This window comes from Harmonia axyridis, chromosome X, assembly GCF_914767665.1.
Source record: "Harmonia axyridis chromosome X, icHarAxyr1.1, whole genome shotgun sequence".
Lineage (NCBI taxonomy): Eukaryota > Metazoa > Arthropoda > Insecta > Coleoptera > Coccinellidae > Harmonia > Harmonia axyridis.
In genome coordinates, this window is record NC_059508.1 from 13,509,690 (window position 1) to 13,535,681 (window position 25,992).

The 25,992-nt window shown below is 35.9% G+C and overlaps 2 protein-coding genes across 2 annotated transcripts; both read right to left on the reverse strand.

The window, feature by feature from the left end:
• Positions 1 to 1,784: 1,784 nt before the first annotated feature.
• On the reverse strand, positions 1,785 to 15,217 carry LOC123685896. The gene is made up of 4 exons (XM_045625752.1): positions 14,891 to 15,217; positions 7,387 to 7,701; positions 6,207 to 6,299; positions 1,785 to 2,603 (listed from the first exon to the last, which is right to left on the reverse strand). Exons 1-4 carry the CDS (start codon positions 14,946 to 14,948, stop codon positions 2,278 to 2,280), a joined length of 792 nt encoding a protein of 263 aa, XP_045481708.1. The 5' UTR covers positions 14,949 to 15,217; the 3' UTR covers positions 1,785 to 2,277.
• Positions 15,218 to 20,076: 4,859 nt separating this feature from the next.
• LOC123686262 lies at positions 20,077 to 24,313 on the reverse strand. Its single transcript, XM_045626280.1, has 3 exons — positions 24,159 to 24,313; positions 22,277 to 22,582; positions 20,077 to 20,515 (listed from the first exon to the last, which is right to left on the reverse strand). Exons 1-3 carry the CDS (start codon positions 24,220 to 24,222, stop codon positions 20,091 to 20,093), a joined length of 795 nt encoding a protein of 264 aa, XP_045482236.1. The 5' UTR covers positions 24,223 to 24,313; the 3' UTR covers positions 20,077 to 20,090.
• Positions 24,314 to 25,992: the final 1,679 nt, after the last annotated feature.

Sequence of the window (25,992 nt, forward strand, 5' to 3'; positions counted from 1 at the left end):
CTACTGGTTTCGGGGGAGGATTATGGTATGGGGTGGAATATCTTTGACTGCTCGCACAGACCTAGTGGTCGTTGATAATGGAGCTATGAATGCTGATAGGTATATAAGGAACATTCTCGAAGAGCATGTAGTGCCATTTGCACCATACATTAGTGAAAATTGCATTTTTATGGACGATAATGCCAGACCCCATCGTGCGCGCATCGTTCAGGTGTACCTTGAAGAAGTTGAAGTCTCTCGAATGGAATGGCCAGCAAGAAGTCCAGATCTCAATCCGATTGAGCAGGTTTGGGACAACCTCAATAGAAGGCTGAGAAGTTCAGAAAATCATCCAGCTACTCTTAATGACTTAGGAATCCAACTCAGGGAAATCTGGGAAGGATTAGATCAGAACATTTTAAAATCACTCATTTTCAGTATTTACCGTCGTTGCCGAGCTGTAATTAACGCAAGGGGTGGAAAAACCAAGTATTAAATCACTTATCAGCATTCCAGTAATTTTCGAAAAAAAATGAATAATATTCCCGAGGCTGCAACTTCTCCTGCACGTAAGCTACGCCCTTGAAACCTCAGTATGTTTTAGAGCGTAACTTGAAGTTTGAAAAACGTTTTTATTTGAGGGGTCTGTGACGAATAATTTAGGAGATAGAACGATTTTTATAGGGAAATTGAACTGCAATTTTGTTTGTTTTTTCTGTAGTATGTTTCCATTATTCAGAATTTCCTACGAAGAGTCATCATATCGTCCAAAAGAAAAGGAGAAAAACACTGACTTGAGAAATTAGGAGTTTGTTCTCTTGTTCATACTCAAATTCATATAATTTTTTCAGGGAATTCCGCATGAGGTATCAAAAATGAAAAAACAACTTTCATCAAGTATATCTACTCTAATTCGAATTTCATTAAATATCTTAAAACCATTTCCTGCTGAAAACCCTTGAAATGAACGGGCAAAACGTTCAGTTACAAGGTACACGCCCTAATAAGTGCAAAGGTGTTTGGTTGTATGTTCATTGAACCGTCAGAAACCTGTGACACGAACTTTCGTTGCATGACTGGCTGAAATGTCACCTGAAAAATAATTCAACGGAAAAGATCTCTGTATCCGCCAGTAATTTTGCTCCCACATCTAACGAAATAACGTCATTGAATTTGAATTGAAATTCTGTCCTTTCCAGGTCCACCAAAGCACCTCTTGAATATAGATATATTCCATCCCCGTGCAAAAAAAAACGTGAAAGCAGATTTGTTCTCTGAATTAGAAAAGCCTTCAGTATTAAAACAAAAACTCGAGTTCATTTTCTGAAAGAAGTTGATCATTTAAAAGATTCTACTTCTCAAAATGTCATCTATCTGCACAAGGTTTGAAAATACAGGGTGAGTTGATAAACAAACATATTCGATTTTTCCGGATTAGGAAGCAGAACTACTTTTTAGCCAATCGTGAACTTTTGGGTGAACCATATTACAGAACTTTTCGTTTTAAATTTATATTATGCAAAAACTTTCTTCCAAAGCCCTTGTCTCGACGAAATCGAAATGTGAACTTTGGCTGATTGGCCATAACAACTTTGTCGAGTTCTGATTTGAACCCTGTCAGAAATCACACCTTTTTGCCTTAATACTCGATGAGATTTGTTGATTACATTTACGAATTATGAGCCTACCATTCAGAATTATAAAGTAGGGATTTAAAAGTTTGAATTTCAAACAATCATAATAATAATTTGTCTATTAGGGTTCGATTAGTAATGAAAATATCATATATTTTGCGAAACTCAATAAAAATAATAATAATCTTTATTGAGTGAAAAAAAAGCACTAACAACAACGAATAAAAGAAATAATAATAATGACCGACTATTTTCACTGGAAAAGTATACATATCACATAAGCAAATACTACACTCAACCCGTTTGTCTGTCTTCTCCTCGGACTACAAAAAAGTTACACTGAAGAATAAAATAAAGAAAATAAATAAATAATAAATAAGTTAACGATTTAAACACATAGAGATCTTCAGTTGCCACTCGAAGTGTACATAGCTATGATAGAGAGCATCCCTGTCTAAATTTGATATTCCTCACACAATGCAGTCAAAAGTCTGAAAAATGGTTCAGAATTTTACTAAATTTTGAAATGAATATTTCAAAACTGCAGTAAGATGCGCAGGAACAATGAAGGGAAAAAAGTCTACTATCAAGTGGTTGCATCGAATTTCTAGGGATGAGCGTACCATGAAGATCAGCGCAATATTAATTCAACTAAATAATCAAATTAAACTTCTATTTTCTTCTCGTATATGGTATCATAGTCAGCGTCCACAGCTCCCATTGTAGTCGATGAGACAGCTCCCATTGTAGTCGTGGAGGGAATTGGATCTCCTGGTCTTAAAGACACTATTCCTTGGCCTCCAATCACCATACAGTCGAAATGAAGAACCAAAATGTCCGCTTGAGAAAAACGGGCCTCTAAGTCGAAGCACATGTGCATATTCTGATCTTGTGTGTAGATATCATAGACTCTGGCACAAAAATCAATTGGTATGGAAATTGGCACTCCTGGTATGGCTAGTGGTAGACACAATGGTGGTGGATTCTTAGCTAAAAAATACCAAGAATAGATCAAAACGATTTCTAACATATTTTTGCCTAATGCTCTTCATACTTAGTTTATTAAAAGCATGTAATACCTATTATAGGAATCAATTGTTTTATGTGTGGGCGTTCTAAGTTTATTCCATCGTCACTTTGCACATAGACCTGTTATTCCTTATTAGAAGTTTGCTCATCAGCGAATGGTTAGAATGTCCTTTAAAGGCTAAAGATATCTTTCCCAGTCTAAGACTTGAATTAATGGCCTTTAAATTAGAAGTATATTGTCTTCACCACCAATCCTACCAAATATAAGTAAAACTGCTTACTCAACGGTGAATAGTTGGACCAAAACTGAAATATTTCTTTCAGGGATCAAACTCTCGTTTCTCATATTCTTAAAAAAGATGCCTTCAGCACTAGACGAAACAATAATGAAATTCACAATCAGAATTGCTTTAAATCCTATAATTTAGTTTTCTCATTTGTAACTAATCATTCTTAATACTGATCCTTATGTGCATGGAAGCTTTAATCTCATGCTCATATTCAAACAATTTCTAACATCATTGGATTAATGTATTGTCGTTTCGGAAGGCTATCATTTAGTTAATCCGGTACATCGATCTGACATAAAGCCTTCCAAACATTGTACGTTATTAATCTGTTATCGGATTATTGATATGCGCTCACCAACATTCCACTAGATTGATTATTCAACTGGAAAATTCTCAGTCCTCTCCACACTTGAATACAAGAAGATTATACGACTGTTTGACCTTTTAACATTATTTTGCTGCCAATATTTGCGTTTCCAAAAGAGACATCAGTTGTACAGGGTGGGCAAGTTTTAGCACTACAACTTTTAAACCAGGGGAGATAGACAAAATCTGATAACCCATTCTCGTTCTCTTTTTCAGAGACACAAACAAGAGTAGTATTCATTTTTGGCCACCTCCTTTTGTTTTCGAGTTATAGGGGAAGATTGGAAAAATGGCGATATCGAAAAATATTTTTATCTTCGCTAAAACTGATGATAGAGCTCTGAAATTAAAACATTATGCAGGCAGTTTTTTGCGTAGAATTCAGTGGCATGCTAGTCTTCTCAACAGGGTTTTTAATTACGAGGCTATAACCCAAAGTTATGTTTTTTCAAATGGGAACACTAAATTTCTGTGCCATTTTTTGAAAGCTCAATTTTTCCAGATTTGCTTTGGGTCATAGCTCCGTAATTAGAAACACTGTTGAAAAGACGAGCACGTCACTGGATTCTACGTAGAAAAGTGCCTGTATAATGTTTTAATTTCAGAGCTCTATCATCAGTATTAGTGGAGATAAAATGTTTTTTCGATTTCGTCATTTTTACAATTTGCGCTTATAACTCGAAAACAAAAGAAGGTGGCCAAAAATGAATACACCTTTGTTAGTTTCTCAGAAAAAGAGACCAAGAATGGGGTATCAGATTTCGTCCATCTCTCTGGTTTAAAAGTTGTAGTGCTAAAACATCTAAATTTGCCCATCCTGTACATAGCTCCTGGTTATTTTCAATAGTGAGAATTTCAAATGAAAAAGCGATAACACAACTGCTAAAAATTTCCAACTCCGTGTAATATTTCTTTTATTGGTTTGTCATTTTAATATTCTCGTAGTGACAAGGCTTCATCCATCTGCTCTCTACGGACAAATGGAAAAAAAGAGAGAATCAATCGTATCTTGTTCATGATACCTGAGAGGATTCCGTCTGTATTCATCGAGCGAGCCATTTGAAACTATTTTTCCACGGAGCAATGGACTGCTCTCAAAATAACGCGTCTGGCCATACAAAAGCTCACAGACCAATTCGAAAGAAAACGTAAACAGGTAGTTCCCCCAGAGGATCTGGATAATATGGCGGACATTCGTATGAATTTTAATATCTTCTCTTTCACCATTCGCGAAACGGCAAATAGCCTTCGTCCTGGAGTGCTTCCTTTGTAATGTCTCTTCAATTTGAATTTCACCCGTAGATGGGGAAATTGAAAAGAAATACACATATATGGCATGAATAATATTTGCACAAGCTACGAAGTTACTATGAGTATTAGCCTGGATATTCTAGGATTGATTCGCGTATTCCTTTGGATACGCTCACGCTATTCGATGTTATTTACTCGTACTGACAATTTCCCGGATCCTACATACAGGCTGCTTCGTGGAAAATAAATACAGGATGTTAACCACCAGCCTGGTGTTGGTTTTACAACTATTCCAACGAAAAAATTGCCTTCAATAGAGAAAATGATAGATAGTTCATTTCCAGATTACATACAAAAGCTTATACCTGAAAAGAAAAAGGGTCAAACACAGAGAAGAAAAATTGAACTGGATTCTCAGAATTGAAATGATCTACCGCGTAGGACGATCTACTTTGTAGGTAGATCTACCATGCAGGAAGATCTACTTTGTAGATAGATTCACCTTGTCGATAGGTCTACCTTGTTGGTAGATCTATCTTGTTGATAGATCTATCTTGTTGATAGATCCATGTTGATACCGTGTAGAAGATCTATTTTGTAGGTGGATCTACCTTGTAGGTAGATTCACCTTGTTGGTAGACCTATCTTGTTGATAGATCTACCTTGTTTGTAGATCTGTCTTGTTGATAGATCCATGTTGATACCATGTAGGAAGATCTACTTTGTGGGTGGATCTACCTTGTAGGTAGATTCACCTTGTTGGTAGATCTATCTTGTTGATAGATCTACTTTGTTTGTAGATCTATCTTATTGATAGATCCATGTTGATACCATGTAGGAAGATCTACTTTGTCGGTAGATCTACCTTGTAGGTAGATTCACTTTGTTGATAGATCTACCTTGTTGGTAGATCTATCTCGTTGATAGATCTACCTTGTTGGTAGATTTATCTTCTTGATAGATTCACCTCGTAGAAAGATTTTCCTAATAGATAGATTATAGAATAATTCCACATAATCAGTGAAATAAACTATTGTATATTTAAATGAAACATCCTGTATAAAAGTTGTTGTTGAAACACAAATAAGCAAAGAAAATACCAATTAAAATGACTGACACGTTACTGACATCTTTATCTGGAGAATGAACTGGGTAGCCAAACATCCATCAAGCGCAATTGGTTCACTTCAACCATAGTTTTCATCGATTTGTCTTGGTGGAAGAAAATATTTTTTCGTCGATTTATCGCATCAATATTTTTCATTGAATATTGAATGTAGAATCTACTCCAGACCAGATTACCGCATTGTTTACTGTATACTTAGTACAGGATGGACCACATTCAATGCATCCATTTTTTTGCATCCCTTTTAGAAAGAGAAAAAAAAACGAAGAATCAGAGGCATAAAGTCTTGAGACAACGTCTTTTTAATGGAATCTAGGAAATATCTCTTCTGAAACTCAAATTTACATATGGCCTCAAGGTCTTGTTATTAAAATTCTGTAATTCTAATTAATTTTGCTGCGCTTGAAGTGAAGATGGGACACAGTAACAAAACCTCGAGTAAATTGTAAATACCTGAGGGGTGTATAATTAATGAATATAATTAATGAGCATCAATAAAATTAGCATCTTGTGATTCATTCGATTACCTACCTGATATTGAGTTTTGATATATTGATTCGTTGTTCATGATCATGTTCATATGGATGGCGAAATCTTCTGGTAAGTAGGTAAAGTTCATGCATCCTAAAATGAATAATAAATTATTTTATATAGAAGTTTCTGAGCTTCCAATTTGAGTGACGTTTGGAATATTGTTGTACCAAAAAAGGAGAATCAAATACTGAAACAATACAAAAATAACAAAAATTTAAACATTTTTCCTCAACCCTGCCGCATATAGTGAAAGTCCAAGTAGAAACAAGAGGAGTTGTAGTTTTATTTCCACTTAGCTCATCCTCAGAGTCTTTTGCAGAGTTAGAATTTTCCTGTACAGATCATTGCATTAGAGATACTATACCCTAGCCGGCAAAGACACCGGATTTGAATCCACTGGACTTCTTTTGGTAGATTGTTGAGTTGTTAGAGAAGGAATTTTTCAAATGATCTCGCATACTATCTTTATCTAATGGGATTTTTTTCTCTGCTCCTTGCATCTACTCTATCGAGACATATCTTTGCCAATACTGCATTGTTATAGATTTTTTGAACCAAAATAGTAGAAAAGGGTCCAGAAGTTGTATAAATGTTATAATGAATGCAGTAAATTGAAAAGTATTGCTAGAGAGATTGAAAAAGGAAAGATTTCAGTTTTAGAATTTGAGATAGAAGTTTCCAAACATATGAAGAAGTTCGTATTTGATAAAACTAATTAAAATAAACACAAATCAAAAACAACGATTTGTTTTTATTAGTTATTCCTAATATAAAATTATGTATTGATATCAATTGAAATCTAGACAATTCGAAATGTTATCATGAGAATAAAGTATATCCGATTGAGGATCGTTTTTCCAAAGAACAAAAATGGAGACAGATGTTGATATATAGTGAAAATTCACTGCGGCTTAAGCCGGTAAACGAGGAAAGAAATAGGAAAAAACCAAAGTGGATGAAGCAAACGATCGTCGGATGGAGAATCGATTAATTGAAGGGATCAATCTAAAGGATAGGCGAAACCGTTAACAAACAGGAGACAGCGAAATCTCCTTCGCAGGACATGCAACATCAATAAACGTAAAACCCTATTACATATCAGGCAAACCGGGTCGGTTGAGAGAAAAAGCCTACAGTGGCCTACACATGGGAATTCAGATTTTTGAGACGAAATTACCTTCCCTATTGAAATTGAATTGATCCATGTTAATCCCAAGACAGCAGCCGCATGTCAGCTCTTGACAACTACAACCGTTGGCTCGGTATCCAATTCTTCGAAGAATTTTCCCGGATTTGGTGAGTGATTGGTCACTCAATTCCATCGGATTTATCAGGCTATTCTCGATTGAAGTTACTCGGAACGTAGAGTGGCTCTTGGGGTCGTAGAATATGTTCATTTCATACAGTTCCGCCATTCCTGTCGTTTGCCAAGCTGATTGATTCCCGGTCTTCTTATCTGGGTCCTGATGTCGAGCGCCAAACTTTGGGAATCCTGAAAGCAATCAAATCCAATCCGGTTACATTCTAATCATTCCCGAAAGTTGGGAGGGCGCTGTTCACGCAACGCAAATTATACAGACTTGGGGAAAAGGGAAATGAGCAGTTTTCATTCATAAATTCCGCTGAGTCAGCAGATATCGAACAAGAAAACAACTTCCACTTCCTTACCGAAATAACACCCATAATAACCGTTGAAATGATTGGTGAATTTCGCGAGAATTATCACGGAATATCCAGAGCTTCGACATAATGAAACAGAAAATTCCGATTTCAAATTTTCGATGCTGGCGTTTCGATTAAGTCTACGAATAAATTTGATGACTTGTTATGACTAGACAGAAGGATCCATTCGTTAATTTGTATCGAATCTTTTTTTGGAAAACAGTTTCGATTCAGGATTATTCGTTGTTCGTCGTATATTGCAACTTGTTTTTTTAATTCAATTCTAGAGGTTTTATTTTATATACTAACTGACAAACAAACTAACGGGTGTTTTTTTTCGAGGTATATAACTTTAAGTTGGCATTACTGTTCAAGATGGCGACCGATTTAACAGCTGTCAAGTGATTTATTCTCAATTTGGTTTGACAATTTATCATGAACAACGCTTGCAAATTGTGCAATTTTATTTCGAAAATAATGGTTCTGTGCGGAATACGTATCGCGCACTACGTCGATTTTATTTTGTTTAGCGATGAAGCGCACTTCTGGTTGAATGGCTACGTCAACAAACAAAACTGCCGCATTTGGAGTGAAGCTTATCCTCAAGTGTATGTCGAAACACCGCTACATCCAGAATAAATGACTCTTTGGTGCGCTTTATGGGCTGGTGGAATCATTGGTCCGTACTTTTTCAAAAACGATGGTGGCCAGAACGTTACAGTCAATGGTGATCCGTATAGTGCCATGATAACTAACTTTTTCATTCCTGAATTAAACAACCATGATGTCCAGGAGCTGTGGTTCCAACAAGACGGCGCAACATGTCACACAGCTCGTGCCACAATCGATTTATTGAAAGACACGTTTGATGACCGTCTAATTTCACGTTTTGGACCTGTGAATTGGCCTCCAAGATCTTGTGATTTAACACCGTTAGACTACTTCCTGTGGGGCTATGTAAAGTCATTGGTCTATGCGGATAAGCCTCAAAGCCTTGACCATTTGGAAGACAACATTCGCCGTGTTATTGCAGCTATACGGCCACAAATGTTGGAAAAAGTCATCGAAAATTGTACGTCCAATTTGGAGGACATCCGAACCAGGCGTGGCGGTCATATGCCAAAAATCAAATTAAAAATGTAATGCCACAAGAGTATCTTGCGGATAAATGAAATTCATGTCAATCGAATAATCCATCGTTGTTTTATTGCAATTTAAAGTTCTATGGCTCTAAAAAAACACCCTTTATATATAAAAACGATTACATTCTAAGGGAAATCAATGGATGTACATTATTACAAAAGAAGTTCTTGAGATATCTACTCCGAGAAGAGGTGGCATCGCTACTTCACAAAGACGCGTTCAGTTTCTGACAAATTGTCTCTGTGAACAATATTTCTGTAAATATGATCCAAATATCTACGTGAAAGTCTTTCCTTCATTGAATTTGTCTAAAGAAAAAAATGTATTAACCACAGTGTCTGATATTGTGCCGAGATAGTTGTGGATGTTCCAAAATGATTCATACCAAACAACCTAATAATGTTTTCCTTACGAGGCTCCTCTTCAGGAATGCTGTGGAATGAACTACGAAATTCGTGATATCTTTGTGATTTCAAAAGTTGTGATGGTTAATAGCTTCCGACTAAGTGACCGCGTAGAAAAATGGCGACATAAATCATTCTGAAAAATCCTAAAATTTCCTTGAAAAATTATACGCAGCTAGAACTTTATTAGTCGTGAAATGGATCCTAAAAACCGCTGTCTTCTTGCATTGCAGAACGGCCGAAGTATGATTACAAAACGCTATAAATAACCGAAAATGTTTTTATTTTCTCTCACTGCACTTCGGCGTATCCCCATAGTATAATTTCTTCTTTATGCAACGAACTCGTGAAATGGTAATATTGTAGCAACAGCAATAAAATGCCGAATAAAATAATACTAGAAGACTCAACGGTGATAATATGACTACACGCTAATGGCCTTTTTCTGGATTGCAACCCTGCTTTCGGTTTAATCTGTTTGCTACCAGAATTTATACGATTATACGAAATCAACACTGATCGAAAAGGAATCAAGATTGAATAATAAATATCAACTGACGAAGAAACTGCAACACCCAGAAGGAGCTATTCAAATTTTAATTCATTTCTAGTAAAACATAGATATTAAGGAGTAAATGATTGATATTTAGAGAAAAAAACGGTTTGCAATTTTTTCAATAAATTTGTTAATAATGTGTTTGTCAACCGCGATTATCTATACACTCCCCAACACGTCTCGGCATTGATGCAATAAGATGGTCTATTTCTTGTTGAGGGATTCTATCCCAAGCTACCTGTACTTCATGCCTCAAAGTCCGTGGGCGCTGGGGTAAATTTCCAAGCCTTATTCCCATGATGTTCCAAACATGCTCTATGGGCGAAAGATCGAGGAATCTGGTCGGCCATGGCAAAAGATTCACATGGGTCACTTCGAAAAAGTTCAAACTAACTCTGGCAACATGAGGTCTGGCATTATATTGCAGAAATATTGGATTCTCGAGCCGGTTAAGGTAAGGGAGAACATATGGCTCCACTATTTCTCGAAGGTAACGCAGCTCTGTCATGCTACCTCGAATAAAGATTTAAGATGACGTACTTGCATGTGTAATAGCACCCTATACAATGACGTCTGCTGTCCGGTGTACATGACACTCAACATTAAACTGAGGTTCACGTCTTTCTCCCCGACGTCGTCTAAACCTTCTTCGGCCATCATGTGCACCCAAGGAGAATTGAGATTCATCATAAAAGACGACCTGATGCCATTCCACATTCCAATGTTGACGTTCTCTGCATCACTGTAATCATTTCCGGCTATACTCAAGCGTCAGAGGTAACACAAGATGGGGTCGATAATGCTGCAGTCCAAAAGCCCTTATCCGGCTTGAAACCGTTAGGACAGTTACAGGATGGCCTTGTTCTCCTAACCACTCATCAGCCAAAGATCGAGTTGTCGCAAATCTGTTTCTTAAGGCCATAAGTCTTAGACGTCGATCTTGAACTTCATTTGTGCCCCTTCGACGTTCGGTGCCTACTCTTTTTCGATTTTGGGCATTATCAAACCATGCTTGACAACATCTCATAAGAGTCGTTGGATTTTATGTTTGTACAGTTAGCGATTTCTGGAAATGACAACCCCTCCTCCCGTAGACCAATAATTCTACCTATTTCATATTCACTTAGCTGGCGATAAATTCTGCTTACACGTTATCTAGGCATTTTAACAACTACTAAACATCTCCTCGAACAGCTAGTTTGTTGTGAAATGCAAGAACCGACTTCAATATTCAAGTAACAAAAATTGTTCACATGATAAAACTTCACGAATTTCTTTCTCTTAATTCAATCATTTACTTCTTGCTATACTAATTATGTTTTACCAAAAAAAAATTAAAATTTAAACAGCTCCTTCTGGGAGTTTGATGGCGTATTGATGGCTTCGATTAGCATCACAGTTTACAGAATCGGAATCATACGTATACAAATAATCATTTTACGAATTGTTGACCAATGGCGCATGATTGAACGTTTCTCAATTAACTATTCTCATTCAAATATAAATTTCAAAATGCGAATAATGAATCATTCAAGTAGTGCACGATCCGTTATGAAAAGAATAAGTCTTAAAATACTCAGGTAGGTATGAGAAAAGAGGAGAGTTGAGGATTTTCTTTTTCGGCTAGCCAATACATCAAGTTGATCGAAAGGAACGTAGCTTTCAATAAAATGGACAAAATGCTCATTAAAGGAGTACTTTTTTGCTGAAACCCTGCTTGTTGTTCGAGACACCTTAAAGAAGTTCCATTAGTTCGTCTTCTATTTGATAGATCTTCCGAAAGCGGAAGTTAACGTTTCCAGCACCACACTCGAAGAATTTCCCGGAGTTCTCGAGTCAACTGCGATAGGCTGGTTTGAGGGAAAACAAATAACTGAATTAACCGGTATGAAAACTTCGTTATTCGATGAACTCCCGGAGATAAATTGATATGAGATAAAATATCTGAATGCACAAAAGAAAAAAGTTCATCCAGATCTATTCCCTTAATGAATCCATTTGAACTTTTCCAATCTTAGTGAAGAGATCCACAGTGGATGCACGGTTTTCGAACTAACATAATTTAAGGCAAACTTTCCATTTTCACCTTGTAGATAGAAGGTACACGTACTGGGATCACATAGTAAATCTGTGAAGGAATTTTCTTGTTAAAATCCCGCTGCAACAGACTGGATTGTGTATCTAGTCTAGGCTTTGAATGGGGAAAAGTTTGATGCTTGTACTCTGGGGAAAACTTTCCCGACAGGAATGATGATTCCCCTTTCGATATTCTTTCAATATAGGGGGGAATCCTGTTTGCGGAATGCTTATTCCAGAATTCGGTCGTCGAATATTTCAATTAGATTACGCGATAGAGTTTATCGAGTGAAAAAAGTTAACAATTATAACTTCATCAAAACCCATCCAAGTTCATGATTGGATTCGATTCTACTTAACAAGCTAAATAACGTTGTTTGACATTTTCACGCATGGTTTGAGTAGAGCTTTACCCTCAATCCAATCAAAATTCTGGGTTTTTAATGGAAAATTTGAAATATACATAGAATTGTCAAACTCTTCTACACCCTTTCTATTTTTTAAAGTTTGAAATTTGAATCTTCAAGCATTATATATAGGATCCTGCAACAGTGGGTTCCATATCTCCAGTAGTTATTCCTTAAGCACTTTTCAGATTTCTACATACAATGTTATGATGAGTTATTTTGGAAATTTTTTACAGTCAAATATTATATAGGGTGTTTTTTTTTCGAGGTATAACTTTAACTAGGCATTACTGTTCAAGATGGCCACCGATTTAACAGCTGTCAAGTAATTTGTTCTCAGTTTGGTTTGGCAATTCATCATGAATAGACTCACGCCTGAACAACGCTTGCAAATAGTGCAATTTTATTTCGAAAATAATTGTTCTGTGCGGAATACGTATCGCGCACTACGTCCATTTTATTTTGTTTAGCGATGAAGCGCACTTCTGGTTGAATGGCTTCGTCAACAAACAAAACTGCCTCATTCGGAGTGAAGCTAATCCTCAAGTATATGTCGAAACACCGTTACATCCAGAAAAACTGACTGTTTGGTGTGCTTTATGGGCTGGTGGAATCATTGGTCCGTACTTCTTCAAAAACGATGATGGCCAGAACGTTACAGTCAATGGTGATCGGTATAGAGCCATGATTACTAACTTTTTCATTCCTGAATTGAACAAGCATGATGTCCAGAAGCTGTGGTTTCAACAAGACGGCGCAACATGTCACACAGCTCATGCCACAATCGATTCATTGAAAGACACGCTTGGTGACCGCCTAATTTCACGTTTTGGACCTGTGAATTGGCCTCCAAGATCTTGTGATTTAACACCGCTGGACTACTTTCTGTGGGGCTATGTAAAGTCATTGGTCTATGTGGATAAGCCACAAACCCTTGACCATTTGGAAGACAACATTCGCCGTGTTATTGCCGATATACGGCCACAAATGTTGGAAAAAGTCATCGAAAATTGGACGTCCAGATTGGACTACATCCGAGCCAGCCGTGGCGGTCATATGCCAGAAATCATATTTAAAATGTAATGTCACAAGATTATCTTGCGGATAAATAATATTTTCAAAGTGAGCATCGGTATGAAGTATCTTTAATTTTTCAGGTAGAAATCAAAAAAGTGGAAAAATGGGTGATTTGTAATTGAACAGAAAATTTTTGTATTCAATCGTGATCAGGTAACTCAATAAAATATGATATTTCTGTCTCTTCCCCAACTACCTACATGAAGCACCTCACCACTGTTGAATTATTTGTTCATTTTGCAAAATGGATCAACACATATTCAGAGATTAACAAGTGTAGATTTACAAATATTTGATGTATATTCGCTATTTAATGGACATCAAATATGAACACGAAGTGTGGCAGTATTGCCAATAGGCTTATTTGATAGAATATTCAATGTTGTTTTCCAACCCTTTTCTGAAAAAAACAATTGTAAATATTTATATTTTTCCATTCAATTTCAATGGACCACTTCTGAAAGCGAAATCCATTCGAGATGACTGATTTTTCATACATTTATTTTATTTATTTAAACCTGTGGGAATTCGCCATATGATGATCGTTTATGCGTGTTATGAATTGATAATATACAGGATGTTTGATTTAAAATGAGGAAAATCCTGCAAATGTTTATTCACAGAATTTGACAATATAATTTCGTGCCCTGCAGATCACAGGTCCATTCAAATGTAGAGGATGTTCCTAAATGAAGGTACAAAGGAAAATGAGAGATTTCTTGGATAATTGGAATTTAGGAGTCAATAAGTGTCCTATAGTTCTTCTTTTTTGTAATAATTATACCAGTTTATCAAATCTTCATTAATCTTCGCTACATATTGGGTAATTAGGAACCAAAAGTATAATTAATTTATTCATCACAGCTTACTGACTGGATCTTTATAATAATTTGGTTTTTTAAGGATTACTAGAGAATTATTTGAAATTTTTTTCTCGAAAACGGTAGCAAATACAACACTAAAAAACCAAAAAGTGTAATACTGGACCATAGTTTTTTTTCGCATTGTTTTTAAGCGTGCATTATTTTTTGAGAGAATTGATGTATAAGGTGTTCTATATGTAATATCATAAATATAATTTTCTGAGTACGATCCTGACCTACTGGTTATTAATTAGAGCATAGAAATGGTCATTGTCTTGGCTTAATTCTCCAAAAAATCTATGAAAACGTTGGATGGTTATACCGGTAGAAAAAATGTTTGGGTTTGAAACAACCTGTACAAATAAGGCCGTTTCTCGCTACGTTAAATCGTTACGGCAAATAAAATCTGGTAAATCCCAAATAATTCGACTGAATTTTGCCATGAATATTTCAGAATCGGCGGGAATGTTATTTATCATGGACAGCAACTTACCCTCCACAAAGTTAACTGAAAACAGCCAAAATAGAAACACGAAGAAGGACCGTTTCATTTCGGAAATTACACTAATTAAGAACTCACTCAATTAGTTCGCGAAACGTTAAAACTTCGCTATGGCCGACTCATCGCCGAAGAGTTCCGAGTTTTAACTGAGCATTTCCAATTGGAGATATACAAAAATTCAGGATATAGCTCAAATATAATTAACACTGAACGTGTAGAAAGTTCACGTGACTTTCATAATTGAGTGCCGGTTTACGTCTTCAGTAGGTCCAACCAAATTGGAAGCAAATAAATCCCCGCTTGAAACTTATTACCCATTCCGTTTACTGTTTCATCTTGAATGAGCCAGTTTCACTGCGAAATGCCGTTAGGCGTATTTAGAGGAGCCCTGAATTATATTTGTTCGAAAGATTGGAATGCAGTTAAGGCCGTTTAATATTTGATACTGATTACTCCACTTTAAACCTCGCTGTCGGTCATTAACTTTACACACTCAGTTCCATTGATGGAATTCAAATGTACTCTACTACATAAAACACGCAGCAACAAACTGGCTTCTAAATTGTTTGAGTAAACTTTGTAGAAACGTTCAACAAGTCGAAGTTAGTGATTGATCAAAATTTCAAGTAAATTAAACAGAAGTTAAATGTGTTGCACTCTCCCTATTAATTTTACACTCTCACGCCCTTTTTGGCATGGATTGAACCAGGCTATCGATTTCCTCCTGATGTATCACAACACAGGCAGTTTGGGTAATTCCTGCCTAAAAGAGTAGTCCCAATCCATTGGCAAGTTACTCCACTCCAAAAGTTTTGCTGAAGATCCGTCAGCGGAAGCACAAGATGTTATCTTAACACCATCAATCGAAGATGTTCTTGACCTTCTCTAGACCATACACCGTGGGTACTACAAAGGATTGGTTACGGTGAAGACGATAAGCAGTTTCTCTGAATGAAAAACCACCTTCACGTCATCCTATAATACAACCTCTGACAAATTCACTCAGTAGTCGATCATTTTCACTTTGTATCACTCTAGGCATCGCTCAAAAAGCAGAGAAGAACACAAAAACATTACAATTGCAACCATAAACAATACCAAAATCAACTCGATATTGGCTGTCGGTCATTAACTTCACACCCTCATTTCCATTGAATGAATTCAAATGTAGGTACTCTGTGACATAAAACACGCAGCAACAAACTGGCTTCTAAATTGTTTGAGCAAACTTTGCAGAAATGTTCAACTAGTCAAAGGTAGTGATTGATCAAAATTTCAAGAAAATTAAACAGAAGTTAAATGTGTTGCTCTTTCGCTATTAATTCGACACTCTCACGCCATTTTCGGCATGGATTGAACCAGGCTATCGATTTCCTCCTGATGTATAAAATACAGGCAGTTTGGGTAATTCCTGCCTAAAAGAGTAGTCCCAATCCATTGGCAAGTTACACCACTCCAAAAGTTTTGCTGAAGATCTGTCAGCGGAAGCAGAAAATGTTCTCTTAACGCCATCAATCGAAGATGTTCTTGACCTTCTCTAGACCATACACCGTGGGTACTACAAAGGATTGGTTACGGTGAAGACGATAAGCAGTTTCTCTGAATGAAAAACCAGATTCACGTAATCCTATAATACTACCTCTGACAAATTCACTCAGTAGTCGATAATTTTCACGTTGTATCACTCTAGGCATCGCTGCCTCAAAAAGCAAAGAAGAACACAAAAATATTAGAATTGCAAACATAAACGATAACAAAATCAACTCGAACTTGGCTGTCGGTCATTAACTCAATACACTCATTTCCATTGGTTGAAGTCAAATGTACTCTGTGACATAAAACACGCAGCAACAATTTGGCTTTGTTTGAGCAAACTTTGCAGAAACGTTCAACTAGTCAAATGTAGTGATTGATCAAAATTTCAAGGGAAGTAGACAGAAGTTAAATGTGTTGCACTCTCCCTATTAGTTTGACACGTTTACGCTCTTTTTGGCATGGATTTCACCAGGAGATCGATTTCCTCCTGATATGTCACAACACAGACAATTTAGATAAATTCATGCCGAAAAGCTTCTAGTGTAGTCCCAATCCATTGGTAAGGTACACCACTCCAAAAGTTTTGCTGTCGATGAAGAGGCGTCAACGGAAGCACAAGATGTTCTCCTAACGCCATCAATCAAAGATGTTCTTGACCTTCTCAAGAGCATACTCCGTATTACAGAGGATTGGTTACGTTGAAGACGATAAGCAGTTTCTCTGAATAAAAAACCACCTTCACGTCATCCTATAATACAACCTCTGACAAATTCACTCAGTAGTCGATAATTTTCACGTTGTATCACTCTAGGCATCGCTCAAAAATCAAAGAAGAACACGAAAACATTAGAATTGCAACCATAAACAATACCAAAATCAACTCGATCTTGGCTGTCAGTCATTAACTTTACACCCCCATTTCCATTGATTAAATTCAAAAGTAGGTACTCTGTGACATAAAACACCCAGCAACAAACTGGCTTCTAAATTGTTTGAGCAAACGTTGTAGAAACGTTCAACTAGTCAAAGGTAGTGATTGATCAAAATTTCAAGGAAATTAAACAGAAGTTAAATGTGTTGCTCTTTCGCTATTAATTCGACACTCTCACGCCATTTTCGGCATGGATTGAACCAGGCTATCGATTTCCTCCTGATGTATAAAATACAGGCAGTTTGGGTAATTCCTGCCGAAAAGAGTAGTCCCAATCCATTGGCAAGTTACACTACTCCAAAAGTTTTACTGAAGATCTGTCAGCGGAAGCAGAAGATGTTCTCTTAACGCCATCAATCGAAAATGTTCTTGACCTTCTCTAGACCATACACCGTGGGTACTACAAAGGATTGGTTACGGTGAAGACGATAAGCAGTTTCTCTGAATGAAAAACAACATTCACATAATCCCATAATACTACCTCTAAAGAATTCACTCAGTAGTCGATAATTTTCACGTTTTCTCACTCTAGGCATCGCTCAAAAAGCAAAGAAGAACACAAAAACATAAGAATTGCAACCATAAACTATATTCTACAAGACTACCTACTAAATAACTTTGAAATTAATTTTCATCTAATATAATCTTGAACTATATTCGACGTAGAGGTTACTATTGAATTTTCTCAACTGAATTCAGGTATCCAATTGACTGATCATAAAAACAACACATGGTAAAATGTGGTGTGTCCTATAGACACCTACAAAATAGCTGAAATAGCAACTCTGAACCAAGGATTGAAAATTAGGCAACGTATAATTGAACAAGGCAATTTATTCGTAAACACATTTCCTAATGTGTCAAAATCACAAATCGGATTATCAACCTAAACGATCGATCAGGTTTATTCGAACGAAATTTTATGGAACTTACCTCTTTGTCTGATACGTACGACTTTTTTAATTCAATTTTCGAAATGAATGTTGCAGACATGGCTCATATAAAAAGTGTTAAGCCCGTAAATTTCCAACAATGAAAGAACTCCCTCGAAAGTAGAAAGACCCGCACCAGATCATATTGTTCAAAGGAGAAAACTCCAACTAACTTTTCGACAAACCGATATTGTAGATGGCGCATTGAACAATCAATAATGGCTCCGAAATAAAAGTAATAAATTTCCTTTCAATTAAGCCTAAAACTCTTCATCAAAATAGATTTCGAAGCCTGCAATCTTGCGGTAAAAATATGAAAATAATAAATCAATTACGCTCCACCACAAAATATATGGGTATATTTCACACTTCCCTTAAGACAAATTCCTATCCCTACAAAATATGGCAATTTGTTTCGACCTTGGAGTTCCTCCAGGAATTTTTCAAGTTTCCCCATAAATCTGTTATGGTTAATTCTCTACCCCATATTTACGTAGAAGTTAAAAGGCAAGGGGTTCGTTTTAACGCCGGATTCTCTTATGTGTGGATATCTTCAGTTCTTTTGATTCCATTTTTGTTGACGTTCTTCTACAAGATATGCAACTATACTACATATGATGAAGCATCTTACTGCAAGGTTGCTTCGCTTCCAAAAATCGTTATTTACGGTCTTGTAACTGTTATCTCCCGAAAACTTCTAATTTACCAATGCTCAGAACGTACCGTATATTCGAAAGAGTTTAAATTATTTTAGAACTTCTCTTTTTTTAACTCTAATGCCCACAAATACCAATAAAGAGTTTCATCAACTTAGTATTATAATCAGTTCAAATATAAGACGGAGCAATATAAAGAGAATAAATTGTATGGTTTGCGCATAGGGCAACTGTTTTTGGTCGAACAATCATAAATCCTATTCCTCCTTTGACCCTAATAGACTGCCAGGATCGTACTTGCAATGGAATTTGGAATTGTCAATTTATGATTTGTATATCCATTTCACAGAAAAGTAAGAAAAAATATATGGTTCTACTTGTTGAGGTATATCTCTTTTGTAGATCAATGTGAATTATTTCTATTGGTAGACCTTCCTAATTATATTGTATTATAGTTATTGTTCATTTGTATGCCTATTTGTATATTTATTGTATTATGTGTGAACAGGCTCTAGTACGTATACGAACTTTCAGGAAATCGAAGGAATAGTGTCAAGGATTCGAACACACACAGACCGACAGATCGTCATGAATAATGTGGAATGCATTTTAAAAGAGGAATTGCTCCCCCTCGTTTGATTCAGAAGCATTAAATTAATGTTTACTTTGTCAGCTGGTATTTATATGTAAGTATATTCCCAATTTTCCAACGACAAGGGACATATAACAGTATCTTGCTCTTCGATTTATGATGGAAACGATATTCTTATTTCCACTAGATATATATCTTCAACATTCCAGGATTCTTTATTATTGCGCGCCGCTCGGAATGTACATAAACAAATAGCATACTCTAGGGTTACCTCCGTGGAACAAAGGAGAATATTCATTTATTCCTCTTCTTGAAACCAGTGGCGTGAACCCAATTAAACTGAAGTGCTTCAGTGTTCCTTCGAAGCGTAATTTTTATTCCGAGGGTAATCGTCTTGGCCATTTTCCATAGTCGTGTTTCTTATTGGTGGAAAATATGAGTAGATATTTCAGAGGGAGTCAATAGTGCAATTACACAAAATAGAAGATGGGAGATTTTCTGAACGTTGGGTTATAAATGAAACTATCGAATAAATGTTCATCAGTCATGGTTTTTTGTAGTAAATCAATACAGAATTGTTTTCCAGTTTCTTCAGTTTGATATTTGGTGTGTCTGTTCCCTTCTTATTCAAACTTTTTATTGATTTGTGAAAAATCAAAGTGTTCTCCGGTCCTTGAACAGGTTCACTTTTGGCGGAATCGTCGTAGTCCTCGTCAGTTTGATCGACTACATCCACCCCATTTGAAGGAAGACCACCTCCTTCTTCTGGAGGTACAACAGCAAATCCTGAAACGCCCATCCTTATGCAATCGAAAGACCACTCCAATAGGGTGTAATCTTGCCAGTTTGCTTCAGCATCAATGCAAAGGTGTACATTTCTGTTTGCGAAATAGATGTTGGAGAACTCGACGCAGAATTTGACGTTTTGGAATCTTGGAATCCTGGCGCAGAGAGGTGGAGGATTTTTACCTGAAAATGACAACGAAAAATTATCATGAAGAAAAATGGACCCTGCCTTATACACCCCACTGGCACATTCTAAATGCTCAGATATTAATTGTTGAGCAGGGTTTTATATTTAGAATTCGGTTATGGAAATTTATATTTATAAATAGTTTTGATGATGAAACTATAATTATGCTGAACAAATTGGATTCCAGGAGTTGAATGAAACATGAAAAATTATTAAATCAACGTGTTGTCATTGATTGCTTAGCTGTTTTAGTCTTCACAAATCATGATATGTTATAAGCCTTAAAAATTTGAAATTGTCAAGTTGCTTTGAAAACTATTTAAATGTCTAAAATCAACATGTCAATCCTTCTAATGATCTAATATAATCAACTAGAAAGCACGAAGTAATAACGTTGTAACCGCATCTCATCTAAGCAGTAAGTGCATAATATGCATGTTCGAGACAGAAAGGTCAATCTAGATTCTAGTTAATAGACAGCCTTACAGATGTCAGCTCTCGCCATTCGATTAACATGGCCTCAAAAATATGTTATGTGTGTTCTAACTATGTACATCTTGTTGATAGTTAATCGTAATACTAGCAATTTTGAGAAACCATCCATGTACCAATGTTGTTTTTTGGAAGCCTCTTTTGGGGTCTGCAAAAATCCAATAATCACTGGAGGATAAATCTCAAAAATAAGCTGACTCTCTCTCTTTGATTGCGGAGTGTAGAAATGAGAATTCATATTTCATCTAATATCCCATTCTCTGTAAGTTTCATATCCCTAGATTTTGAGTATATTGACTGAAGTTTTAGTGATCTTTACACAGATTCAACTTGTTCAGAGTCACAACAAACTTATGGTGCTTCATGATGTTGTAGAACTCATCTTAACTGCTGGAGTTCATTAGAACTATGGGCAATTGGAAGTCCACTGTCATATCATATTTTGAATATGTTGACCAAAATTTTAGTGATCTTTATACAGATTCGACTTGTTCAGAGTCACAACAAATTGATGAGAGAGAGTTACAACAATTGATTCATGATGTTGTAGAAGTTATCCTAACTACTGAAGTTCATTAGAACTATGGGCAATTGGAAGTCCACTGTCATATCATATTTTGAGCACGTTGACTAAGGTTTTAGTGATCTTTACACAGATTCGACTTATTCAGAGTCACAACAAATTGATGAGAGAGAGTTACAACAATTGATTCATGATGTTGTAGAAGTTATCTTAACTACTGAAGTTCATTAGAACTATGGGCAATTGGAAGTCCATTCTCGTATCATATTTTGATCATATTGACTAAAGTTTTAGTGATCTTTACAAAGTTTCAAATTGTTCAGAGTCACAACAAACTCATGATGTTATTGGAGTTATCTTAACTACTAGAGTTCATTAGAACTATGGGCAATTGGAAGTTCACTCTCGTATCATATTTTGAACATATTGACTAAAGTTTTAGTGATCTTTACAAAGTTTCAAATTGTTCAGAGTCACAACAAACTCATGATGTTATTGAAGTTATCTTAACTACTGGAGTTCATTAGAACTATGGGCAATTGGAAGTCCACTCTCGTATATGGAATTCAAAATAACATATCAGGACTTCTGAACGTGAATACTTTCAGGAAGAATGAAAAGTTCTGTGTATATTTCGTTTGAAAAATCGTATCTGTCATTTAAGCGGAAGCAGGAAGACGAAACATAACGGTAAGCCATTTTTGGTTGACGTAGATAAAGGTAGAAAAATATGTATATTTACCTGATACGCTATTCCGGTAGAGAACCTTTCCATTCATAGACATGGCTGCCGTAACAGAGAAGTCGTCAGGGTCGTAAGTTATATTTATGCACCCCTTCTGATTGAATCTATCCAGAATATAACCAGTACAGCAGCCGCATTCGCCCTCCTGGCAGGAACAAGGAAATCGCAAGCCTGATAAAATCGGTCTACGTGTTGTTGTTATCACTGCTTGAGGTCGTGTTGTTGGTAATACTGCTGGTGTTATCGACGCATTTCTGGAGTTGTCTCCATATGTATCGGGGCTTTCTATTGCTTTCACTTTCCCTGTAAAACGGTTAGTTGGAGCAGTGAAAAAGGCCAAAAACGCCACGCAGATAGGTTCATGAAGGCCAGAATCGCTAATATTGACGCTGAAGGGTCGTATATATTTGGATATTTCAATTTTGCCCGTTTTCGTTTACTACCAGCCACTCTTTTTACAGCCTCTGCTGTGGAAGGTTTGGGGTTGAATATAGAATACAGGTGTTGTCTCCTATACCCGAACTAAAATCGTAAAAAATTGCAACTGATGAACTGGCGGAATTTATTGGAATGCAGATTCAACGGATTCTCAAGCTATTAGGATAAATGCGATGATTTCCCGATATAATCCTTTCTTAGAATGTGATCCATGATTTTGATAATAATATCAATAAATGTTTTTATTTCAATAGAAATATCAAGGGTAAGTTCACCCACTTAACCTTGTAGCCACCAAAAAGTAGAGATTCATCAAACCAAGTAGTTTGACATTTTAACCAACTACTAGACTTGAAAATCAAACTCCTGAAAAATTTAATACTTGAAGTTGACTTGATTTAAGATATTTATAGCTTGACTTGATATCAAACTACTTGATATTACTTAAGCTTGATATAAAAGCGTCGCACTGCATTTATTTCTGCAATCTCGTGCGCGATTAGACTAAATATGGAGATTCCTCGAGCGCCGAGAGACTGAAGCATCCGCCAGTATGACTTTATTAGTAGTTTTCTCACATTTCTATGAAATCTATTGCTACATTTTGGTAGTTCCAGAAATATCTTTCCAAACTTGGCCAAAATGGCCAAGGATTTTTTTATCAACGCCAACATCTTCAGCTCCTATTGAGAAACAAACTACTTAACTTGAACTTGACTTGAAATCAAGTCAAGCTTAAGCCGAGTAGCTTGAAAATCAAGCCAAGCTGTGAATGCCTACCAAAAAGGACCTTTGAACATAATTAAACCATAAATGAAAGTAAATAGGAATCAAAAGAAAAGATAAAAAATAGGATCATATAAACAAACATAATTCAGTGAGAATTTGTTAATCAATATTCTCTTCGCATTTTCTATATAGTTTTGATAATGTGATCAGCTCTCAATTCTGCTCCTAGCTTGAAATTGCTATTCCATATCAATATCCGGAAATAATGAGAATTTTTTTTCGATATAATACATTTTTAAGGTTCTGGTAATGTGATGAAGATGAAATTCCTCAAGAGGCATCAAATTTTCATTCTACATCCTAATGCAAATTTTCATTTCAAATAATGATAATAATGTTCGTTGGTTTCGAACAATAATTTGAATAAACATGAAATAGAATGTGCAGTTCTGAAATCAACGAAAAAAAGATCGATCTCTAGTTGAACGAAGTTTTAAATTTATGAAATGTTGGATATATTGATCAAATATTCAGGTGTTCGTCAACAATTGAATATTCATTAATCTTCAGCATCCAAATTCTACTCTGTAATGATAAAAAAAATTCTGGTTTCTAAATAAGTGATGCCTTCTTCATTTAGAATACAAGCATTCCTAGGAAAACTCTCAAGAATAATTGAAACAAACTAATCAATCAACATGGAACTATTTACCGGCAATAACATAATTCACTAGCACAATACAAACTGAAACTGAAACTCCAATGTGCACCTTCATTATTGGTTCATACGTGTGTTTGTTCAAACACGAAATGCTGTATTTATTCTGCCAGACTGAGATGATGGTCACCCACTAATGGATTGTAACACTTTCTTCGTCGATTCTGATAAGCAACTTTCATTCATTGTCGATATTGGGATGGTGGCTTTTATCTTCTTGATGCCTATGGGCATGCTGGTAGACAGAGACGAGGTATACCTTCAGTTCCTGATTCTGAACGCAATCCAGGTTCTTGTTAAATGATAAGGGATAATATAACGTAACGTTTCGAAAAAAACACCCATTATAATCAAGATAGAATTCATTCGTTTTAGGAATTCATAATTCACTGATCTGAGCGGGAATTCTTCTTTGTGTTTCGAGTCTAGGAAGTTTTGCCTACAAGTATTCTAACAAGAATATTATCAATCCATTTCGAGCAGTCTATTGTACAATTTTTTTCCTTCAATTTCCTCTTATCCCGGTGAATTTCCGAAAAAGGAAATACTAAGAAATTCCCGAAAATTATGCATACCTGTCTTCGAGATACAAATAATTCTAGATTTTTCAAATGAAAATGTATTCGTCATCTTTTTTCTGGTTTTTCTAAAGGTAGCTAGCCACCCGAAAGGTAGAAAGACGAGAGAAATCCTGCTAAAATTGGTATGCTTACGTGCTGAACCGTTCTTTCCTGAGCTCGTAATTGAAAAAATTTTACTCTACTCGGGACCTGAAGCACCTACCTCTCTTCAGAAACTTATTGAAAAACGTAATAAAAAACGAGGCAACTGACGTTTACGTTTCAGAGTAACCAGGTTAAAATTCAAGGCAGTAGGTTACTTCGACCTCAGACTGGGATCACTAAATTTGTCGGCAATTTCGTTGAATAACAAAGTAGAAATCGTTTTGGGATGCCTAATTCCATGAGATGAGCAGGTGTCTCAGAGGTTACGTAATGAATGAGATATTAAATCGGAAATTTTTTTTGAACGAACAATTTAACAATATCTTGCTATAATTTTATTCAAATTGCTAAGGTAATGTTCTACTTGAACCCTTCAAATTTTACGCAAATGTTCATTTTTACCGCACCATTGAATGAAATTATCTATTCTCATTTTTCCAAAGCTCACAAACACTTCAGAAATAGATATTTCAATGCGCTCTTTTCACTACAAAATTTAGAAAATATTCTTATTTAAATATTTGATATCTCTGAAATTATTTGCCAATATCACCAGAAATGTGGCAATATACTAAAAATGATTCATGTGAAAATTGAACTTAGCTCTCGTCTAAGAAAGTAAAATTACATGTATCTGATGATACATTGTTTTGTGTCCAAATAATTATAAAAACGTCCCATTTTTCGATCAATGATTCTACTTCAACATCAAACGGTATTGCAGAAAATCATTGGTGGATTTGTTTGAAATTATAACACAAGCACGAATTATTCATCGAATGATTTCATCAATTTCTGACTTCCCATTGCACCAGAAAAGATATCAATTTACTCATTTCAATATTAAAAAAAAAAATTATATTATTGTCGGTTAGTTTATCGGGATCAAGGATGCTAATGATACGAAATCTTATAATTCTGCATCGTCAACATTGAGTGATTTTAATATTCTTACCAAACTTCAACCCAAATGGATTTGCTGTCTCGAAAATATTGAGTATTTTTTTCTGATATTCTTGAATTTACTCTGACTTCAAGTTGGATTTGCCCATCAACAAACTCAACCTATCCTCAAAATTTCTAGTTTTTTACGAGCATTCAAA